This window comes from Mustela lutreola, chromosome 7, assembly GCF_030435805.1.
Source record: "Mustela lutreola isolate mMusLut2 chromosome 7, mMusLut2.pri, whole genome shotgun sequence".
Lineage (NCBI taxonomy): Eukaryota > Metazoa > Chordata > Mammalia > Carnivora > Mustelidae > Mustela > Mustela lutreola.
In genome coordinates this window covers 148406994-148416596 of record NC_081296.1, presented here as the reverse complement: position 1 = coordinate 148416596, position 9603 = coordinate 148406994, and the positions used below count along the sequence as shown (strand labels likewise).

Below are 9603 nucleotides of genomic sequence, written 5' to 3'. Positions count from 1 at the left end.
TAAAGGAAACTTGAGTTGCTTTATTTAGCTTCCAATTTCTGGGAGGCTCGAGAATTATAATTATGCTGGACAACAAAAGGAAATAAGACTGTGCTTACAGATCTTTTTCTGCCGTATTCTTTCTGTAGGATTGCTGTTTTATTGTTGCCCTTTTCCGTTACATGGGGTGTACACATCAGGTGGTAAAAGGTACAATACATTCTACAGCTGAGCACCACTTTCTGTAACTGAACAGGCAAAGAAATTACACTGAACATCAGCATCTGGCAGTATTTTTCGGAAAAAAAAAAGTGACTAAAATGGGTTTAAATTGATTAACACTATTAAATCACATCTAATATTTGATACTACATGATTCAATACAGCTATACGATACAATTATACAAAATGTGTTAACATCAAAGAATACAACCAAAATTAAGATAGCAAACAAAACCTATATAACTTTTTTTTTTACAGGAAAATACTTTTGAAGTATGCATGTAACTGCCCATTCTTTTAAAGAAAATCTACTGCAAGCAAAGTTATCAACCTCCAGAAAAATCACACATAGCATTACTAAGCATATCCCCAAAAAGTGTACAATATGCACACTTGGAAAATACAAAATTAAAAAAATTGTAAGCAACAGGTGAGCTTCATATTTATAAGAATGTGAAAAGAAGTCCCATTTTTAGCACTGTTGTATAAAGAATTGTCTTTTGATGCGAAGTTCATGAACTGTCCTCCTGTTGGGACCACACTTTACAAAAACACCGTGTTTTTGAAACGAGATTACAGAGCAAGATAGAGCATCTTAGCAATGTCATCTTATTAAAGTTTTTTTTTTTTTTTAATTTTTACTACTTTATCAAAACATGTCCCTTACGTGTGTAGGATTCATTTTTTAAAATTCTTTCCTAGAAACAATATACAAAGGAGGGGCATATTTATTCCCAATCACACTCCTGGAAGATGCTCCCCGGGGTCGAGAAGGGTCTTCTCCGTCTTCTTCTCACTGGTTGTTTTTGGCCTTAGCGTGTGTTAAGATGTGAGATTTCAGGTTAGTTGACTGAGCAAACTTCTTATTACAGCCGTCGAAGGGGCACACATAGGGCCTGTCTCCGGTATGGATTCGCACGTGCGTGCGCAAATTGAAGTCCAGTGAAAAGCGTTTCCCGCAGCCTTCGAATGTGCACTGTCGAGGAGAGACCAGAGACAACCCAACTCAGCAACCGTGATGGGGCCGAGAGGGCGGGCAGCGGGCGGCGGAGAGCAGCCGGCCTGGCTCGCCGCGCACCTCGTGCCCCTGGCTTCAGGGACATGCGCCAGGCCCATCCCAGGACAAGCGGGTGGGGAGCTCTAACTGCACGCGGGATCTCTCCGACACCCAGGCGCAGCCCTCACTGTTTAAACACGGGGTAAGAGAAGCACTTGCCAAAACAAACACCAAGAACCTCTCCTGGGCTCATGTTAAGGTCTCAGCACTGTGCGGGTGCTCCAGATAATAAAATACAGCTGAGCAGGAAGGTTTCTGGTGTCAAGTAGCCGAAAGAGCCCTGTGAAACGGGAGCTGCCCTGCCTGTCTGTCCCTGGAGACGGTTTCTAAAACGAGAGGAACGTCACTGCGCTGACTCCCCACGGTACCGTTTTGGAACTCTCCATCAATGAGTGATGCGGTGCCTTCCATCAACTACGGAAGACAAACTGCTTCCATCCCACAGTGAATGCACTGGAAATGCAGTTTCAGGCTTGCTCTTGAGCAATCCAGTTTTTCTGCTGATATGAAGTACACCCCCTTGACACCCCGATACACCGTGCCCCCCTCCAGGACCAGAGCAGCTGCGCACCGGGAAGGCAAGCGCCAGGGCAGCCCTTCCGGGCTCTCCAATGGGACACCGCTTCGGTTCCTCCCTTAAGAAGCACTGAGAGCCCCGCTGAGAGCCCCCCGGGTCTCCGGGTGTCCGTCTCCCCAGCGCCCGCAGCCCCGCCTCCACCTGCCAGCTGTGTGGGGAGGGGGAAGGGACCAGCTCTACCTGAAAGGGCTTCTCTCCAGTATGAACCAGTTGGTGTCGTTTTAGTTTCGAGCTCTCAACAAAAGCTTTGCCACACTCTGCACAGACGTGGACTCGGGGGCCGTGGGTGTGCAGGTGCTTCCGCATGGCAGAGTTGTCCCTGAACATCTTCGTGCAGCCCTTCGGACAGAGAGAGCAGCTCAGCGGTTCGCACTGCCAACTGTTACGAAGGCCCCAACCACGGGAAACAGCCTTCACCGACCCAAGAACGAAACCACCCCCCGACCCCCACTTCCATTCCTCAGCAGCACAGTAGAAATATTAAATGACTTAAGACAAAACCCAGACAGCTGGAAAAGATCTTCCCGTTAAATGCAAGCCCTTGTGTTACAGACCAGGAAACTGAGGCTCAGAGATGTCTTTAAGTAGACTTGCCCAAGGTCACACTGCTCAGAGGAGCCGAGCTGGGGCTAGAACCCAGCCACACCACAGCTGCCTCAGCCAACTCTGTCCCCAGACCAAGTACCAGAAGCCCCGGCAAACCACGGGGCTGAAATGACAGCCGTCCACCACCGCCTTTGGTGGGCCCCAGACTCTGCGCCGCAAGAGCGGGCTGTCACTCTCCGTCGCACACTGTCCCCTCTTCTCTCTTTGCCTCCTTCCCCTTCACAGAGAAGAAGAGGGTCTCCAAGGAATGGCAACTACAGAAGAAACTGATTTTGTGAGACACTAGGAAAAGGAGGAGCACACGGACACCGGAGCGGGAGGCGTGGGGCGGGCGGGGGGCTCTCGGGACAAGCGCGGCCTGCCCGGTTTCCTCTGTAGCTGCTGTCCAGGGAGGAGCGGGCGGGGGACGGGCGGACAGCACAAGAGGAGGAGGGTTTCACAGGCACGAGGGAGAGGGAAGCTGAGGCTTTGGCACCTTGACCCCTAGGCTGTGTTTCCATTTAGCAAATGGAATTTTTTAAAACATGTAATTTGGAAGTACAAGGAGAAGCTAGAAAGAGCACAGGCACTTAGGACCTAACTGTTTTCAAATGCTTCTTTATGTGTTGGCCCCCAGAGGAACTCATTTTATATCTCAAAATCGCTACACTAAGCGTGTCGAAAAACCACACAAAGAAGCTGTGGGTGGTCGGTCACTCGACGGTCATCGCCGAATGAAACCCATTCTTCCTCAATTACTGATTTTCAAAAATTCTTTATCCCATGAAAACTTTCTGCCCACCTACATGATACTTCTTTTTCTGTTAGTTTTATACCCATCCAATTAAGTGTGAAACAGACCCAACCAACACTTCCAAGTACTTTTTAGGTGATTGTTTTCTTCGAAAGACACCGCATTTGAAAACAATTAGGCACCCCTATAAGTAACACGGAGTTAACAGGGAAAATAAAGAAAATCGTGAAGGGAATGTAGTTTTATGAGGCTTATTTTAGCAGCATCCAAATACTATCCAAATTTTCATAGTGAGTTTAGAGCCCCACAAAGGTCCAAGGGTGAGACAAAACCCAATGTCTTAAGACTGACTTGTTCATCATCCAAAAAGAAGAAATAAAACCCTAACATTGTGTATTTGATATACAGTAAGAGCAAAAACACTGGTGCCCTACAGCAGCCCCATTTTACAGTATTTAAATTTAAGTGGCCTTTACTGAACAAAACTTACATCACATATATAGCCTCTTGAATTTCAAAAACAAAGATTAGAGTTCCTCATTTAATTATCCAATGGAAATAACAGTGCAGATTGATTATGGGCTCTCTAGATCTTCATCGGCGTCTAACGAACACTTTTCCCCTAGCATTACTTACTTTATGAGGGCAAGCTATTGTTCTTGGAGCATCATCTTCTTTAATTTTTCTTGGCTTCATTCTTACCAAAAAGAAAAAAAAAAAAAAAGAAAAGAGAGAGAAAGAGAGATTTGTAGGAGTGGGTAGACTCATCTGGCATCAATCATATAGTCCCTAAAATGTTCTCCTTACAGATACAAACATCTACGGTTACAGTTTGTGTCCAGGAAGGAAGGGATACGACCGACCACACTCACTGGGTGCCCGTGACTGGGGCGCGCCCGCCCCGGCTCACCAGACGTGGGTGCTGGTGCTCACAAAGCCCGAGTCGCGGCCATGGTCTCGCAGTGAGCGAGCTGGGGCAGCGCAGACCGGAAGTGAGGTCTGCGAGTTTCGTGTATCTGCTCTTTCCTCTAAGCCCTTTAAATAACACAAGACCACCAGCCCAAACCACAGAGGAGTCTCTTAGTGGGAGCAGAGCAAGGTGTCCACAAGCAGCTGCTGTGATAACAAAGACACCTTGTGAAAAGGAAGCAGCAGATGGGGGAGGGTCTTAAACACAGATCCTACAAAACTGCTTAAAAAAAAAAAAAGGAGGGTTCGTTTCATACTGACAGACGTTATCTTCGAGAGATAATTTTTTAAAAGGGTACAGAGGAGTCCTTGTAAACAGAAGATCATTTATATACATTATCTCCGGAAAGAAACATAGTAAATGAACTTGGCGTTGGTGTTTTGGGGAGGAGCCCCCAGGGACGGGTGGACAGGTGGGAACACCCCATGCCCTTCCCCACTGCTGAATTTCATCATGCTACTACTTACTTCTGATGCTGGGGGTAGGAGGGAGGTTACTGCTTTTCAAATAAGATTTTTTTTTTTTTTAAACGACAGAGATTTCTGGCCCTGCTTCGGGACGGGGGTATAACAGAGGAGTCCTGATCTTGCGGGCAGCAGAGCCCTGTGTGGCCTGCCCAGGGAGCTTTCTGACTTGGTAGCTTACCTACCTGCTATTTCCACTGAACCAACCTTTGGTCTTTTGTCAAAACTTTCTCTCCGAACACTCCCTACAGATCTGTGTGTGCTAGAGGGTGAGAGATTAAGAGCTCCTAGAGAAGCTAGAAAAGCAGATTTACATCTCCGAGACAGATGTTCCTTCTGTCCCACTGCCTGCCCCCTCACTGTCCTACGTGAGGCTGCAGTTCGCCAATGAGTCGCGAGGTCAGCAGTGCCTTACCAGTAAGAGCTAACTTACCAGCACTCTCTCCTCACAAAAGATCTCTGCGGTCATCTTTAAGTTAGCAAAGGCCCTAGCGCAAAGTCCTTCTTCACTCTGGAGCTGTGAAAAGGATGACCTGAGGATTTTGTTTTATAAAACCTGAACTGACAGAGTCATCTAGTTCAACTCTCCAACCCTGGAGGGGCGTTGTTGAACTAATTTATCTGGTGGCTGGAACTTACTGCTAAGGGGAGTCTGTTCAAAATTCTCCGAGTATTTCCAGCTTGCTATCTGCCCCCTTTCCAACCCGGCAAACACTCACTCTTTCTTCTACTTGGGGGATTACGCCATCAGTAAGCAAGTGTTTTCTGAATGCCTATGGCTATTGCATACAGAGCTTTGAACTTGCCTGTTATCTTAAACACCGTAAACCCTGGAGCTGCTCTGAGCTCACGAACTTAAGACAAAAATCTGGTGCCACTGCGCCACCTGGAGGTCAGAGCAGAGTTTGGAAAACAACAGTGACCCAAATGAATGGGTTCTACTCCAATCAAGTAAGAAAAAAGGGTATTATTAAGAACCAGGCTTCTGTCTTCCCAATGAGTAACATTTCCTCTTTTGATGATTTCACGGAAATGCTCTGTCTCTCTTGGCTGCGGACATGGCTACGTGATCATGTCTGTCCAAATTCACAAGAGTGGTACTCACCTAAAAGACGGTGAATTTTATTGTTTGAAAATTCTATTAATACACCAACTTTTTAAAATGCCCACTGGGTTGACAGGTAAGTGGCAAAGACAACCACTGCCTGCCCCACCCATCTGGGGCTCCAATGCGGGGTCCCTGTCAGTGTGGCACCTGCTGCAGTGGGACAGATGTGACCAGCCGACTCCCCACCCCCAAATTTTCTTAAATTTATTCCCAGGAATTTGTTTTTTTAAAAACCTTTTATCATGGAGATTTTCAAACATACACAAAATTAAAGGGCATGGTCCCCAAGTGCCATTAACCAAACACTCGATTTCTTAAATGTTATCATTAAGTGGGATTTTTCTTAAAATGTCCTTTGAAAAGTGTGGGGCCAGCACGTAGCAATGTAATTGATTTTAGAATGAAAGTTTAAAATGTATTTGGGCAAACACCCCTGGACACAAGAAGGAAATGAAAGGTTTAACTGCAGCTACTCTCAAGCTCCTTGGCAAAGCGGCCTTCCTCACCAGAGCGGCGAACGAGGAGGCAGTGTGTGTTGGTGCCTTTATATATTCGAAGGCAAACGCTGAAAAGGTCATTTTCCAAAAACTAGATTCAAAGTCGGGGGTTTTTTTGGTGAGTAAAGACTAAAATTAATATCTTCGTGGCACCAACTTTTGTAGGCACCAACCTACAAAATAAAAAGAAGTATTTGAAATCCTAAAAAAGTCATTTTTGAAAAGACTAAAATAATATACTGGTACCTGGAACATCCCTTAAACCCACCCAAACTATTCTGAATAACCAAGATCGGCGTTTTTCCTGGATACTTTACACAGGAGGCCACCAATGGCAGCGGGGGACATGGGGACGGGCTTGACGCCAACTCCTACCAGATGCACGACCTTGAGCAAATCACTGCACTTCTCAGCCTCAGTTTCTCACTCTGTAAAAAGGTGGAATGCTACCAGCTTTGTAGCTGCCTAGACTCAAAGACAGCCTGTACGTGAAGCTCTCGGGGAATGACAGCTATTCTTATCCCCAGCTGTGGATTAAATGGGTCTAGCTAAAAATTAGTTCATGCCTTTAAAAAAAAAGGGCCAATCATATTTAACACCCAGAAGGTTCCAGTGCTCCAAGCCACCATTTCTAACTAAAGGGCTGAGAGATTAGAGGAAAATGGCCTAAGCTGAGCAGAAAGGCACCCTGGGCAGATTACCAGTGGTGTGGAGGCGCAAGGTGCCAACAAGGGGAGCAAGTGCACGCTCTGTGCGGCACGGCTGCTAGCCCTGGCTCTCCGCACACTGTGGGCGGGGGGTGGCGGCGGAGGGGCGGAGTGGGGGCAGCGCTGTAAAGGCTGGACTCTGGGACCAGAAGCCTGCAGGAGTCTCCTGGCACCGCTTCCAGCAAGGAGAAATCAGAGTTCTAAGTCAAAGCTTTAGGTTCCAGACACCGAGATGGACCATTTTTGAAGCAAAGATTCTCAAACGAGGATAAGTCTGTCCCCGGCAGCCTGGAAGCCCCAAGGGGACCTGCGCTGGGGGACGGGGGTGGCCAGAAGCCCCAGCGAAACCCAGCTCCAGCTCTCCCCTCTGCAACCGCCAACTCCCCTTCATTCCTGGTGCCGAGGAGAGCAGTGCCCCTGGACAAATCGGACTACTGCTAGACCAAGTACGTCCCAGGGAGGCAGCACGCAGCCCTGCCACGTTCTTTCCACCCCGCCACCCCGGCTCATCCTCGAGCTACTCCTGAGAAGTCTCAGGGCGGACGACAACAAAAATAACCGACTTGTGGCTGACCTAACCACTTTTAATTCTCATCTGGCCAGACCAGAAGTTTCCAAAGGGCTAACTATAGGTAACGGAAAAGGCAAAAAGGCTGTTCATTTAATCTGGAACAAGAACTTGCCAGGTCCCACCTACTGGCCACATTCTGAAGTATTTAAAAAAGGACAGTCACCCCCCAATACCAGGACTTCTTACACTCGTGCCCCGCCCCGTAACTGATTTACTTACTCCTAATTGATTCTCTAGGCTCCGTGCGGCACGAATCTGAGCCATTCTTTGGTTAGTTCCAAGCCCAGTGCAGAAGCCCCTCACCCCAGCACACGGAGGAGAGGGAAAAGCAGCCAACACGCTACCCCAAGCCGACAGCTGAGCCAGGGGGTACAGGAGGAAGAAGGAGGTTCTGTGCGTCTTTACAAGAGAAGACGGGGTCTGGCCCCCAGCAATCTGCAACTTGGTGCCTCTCTTGTCTTCAGCTTTCAGAGTCCCAGTCACCACGGCTAGGGACCCCGGAAAACCCTCTTGAGCGGCTGGTTCTACACATCCTCAAAATGCAAAGACCGAACAAGAGAGGCCATTCCAGGCTCCAGTCTCTCTCACCACCGCCACCGTCCAATTAGAGACGTGACAGTTTCCCGTGATCTGTTCTAGGACTGGGGGGCCGAGGGCGGGGGACAACGGAGATGAGCAGGAGGGCAACCCTCCCCTTCACTTTGTGTACACTGTCGGGATGAGCGGGATCTCATTCCGTTCGGTGCACAAAAGGAAACCTTTGCAGAATGATCAGAAAAGACAACACACTACATTCAGATGATTATGGAAAGAGATCGCCTACTGTGGACCGTAACTGGGTGCTGGGATCACATTTCCTGCTCTGTGAGTCCAATGGAGCAGCTTCAGGACCAAGGAGAGACTTGCAGAATCAGGCCAACAAGTTCTCTGAACTTCAATGACCGTCAACTTTACGCCCACTTTTAGGCCACGGTTTATTAGCACTGCCTCTCTCTTCAGGGGGTTTCTGATTATCTTCCTTTTTACAAAACTCTTCTCCCAAACCACCAAGACCTTCTGGCTTCTTACTCATTCTGCGCGCTGCTGAATGAACTCGAGTTCTCCTGAACAAAGCCCCACAACTCACCGACTGTCTGTTCTCAACTGAATGGGTGTCCAGCCTGCGGCAGAGCTGCCCCCCTAATTTTCTGGTTCGCCAGATTCTTCAGGAAGGCTTCCTTTTGATGTGTGCCGTCGTCTCCCTGAAGTATTATCTTCCAGTAACCCCCTCAGACAGGGTAGGTGCGACATAAAACGAATCCTTAGGTGTCTACAATGGCCACTTTCCTACCCTGTATTTGACCGGCAGCTCTGCTCGATCAAGAATGCTGTTTACAGGGGCGCCTGGGTGGCTCAGTGGGTTAAGCCACTGCCTTCGGCTCAGGTCATGATCTCAGAGTCCTGGGATCGAGTCCCGCATCGGGCTCTCTGCTCAGCGGAGAGCCTGCTTCCCTCTCTCTCTCTCTGGCTGCCTCTCCATCTACTTGTGATTTCTCTCTGTCAAATTAATAAATAAAATCTTTAAAAAAAAAAAAAAAAAAAAAAAGAATGCTGTTTACAGACACTCTCTCTTACAACTCTCAGAACCCGGCTCCACCGTCTGCTGATTATCCACTGTGGGTCAAGAAAGGTCTCATTCAGATCAGGTAGGGTTGAAGGCAGCCCTGAGGCAGGTGCAAGGCCACCTGGGAAACAAGCAGAAGCTTCTTTCTATTTGACAACAGTGACACGCACCCCCTGAGTGCAGGGCTGAAACCCCAGATCTTCTGTTCAGGAAAATGGGGATAAGCTTTCAGATCTGCTGCCTCAACTCAGCAGTGAGGGTGAACAACGCCAAGGGTCACCACACCTAGTCACCTCTGCTCACGACCCCCAGATTCCTGCTCTTTGCGAAATCCCGCCGCAGCCCTCTGCTCCTACGCTGAAATCATTCCGCAACAGTAACTCAGAGAAATGGGCCCCGTCCCTCTCCTGGACCTTCTGAGCAGGCCCTTGGCTTCTGTGATGCCGTACGTACTTAGGGCCCTAAGCCATCACGGCTTGTCTAAACGAGCCCCATGTCCTGCTGCTGGT

General features: G+C 48.3%; 1 protein-coding gene across 1 annotated transcript in view; it reads right to left on the bottom strand.

The window, feature by feature from the left end:
* YY1 (YY1 transcription factor) overlaps positions 1–9603 on the bottom strand; it is a 30005-nt gene continuing 20402 nt past the window's right edge. Inside the window, exons 3-5 of the mRNA XM_059183103.1 lie at positions 3811–3871; positions 2016–2174; positions 1–1177 (exon numbers count right to left, since the gene is read on the bottom strand). Of these exons, the coding sequence (XP_059039086.1) occupies positions 995–1177; positions 2016–2174; positions 3811–3871 (403 nt within the window). The 3' untranslated portion in view covers positions 1–994. The remainder of the gene's footprint in view (positions 1178–2015; positions 2175–3810; positions 3872–9603) is intronic.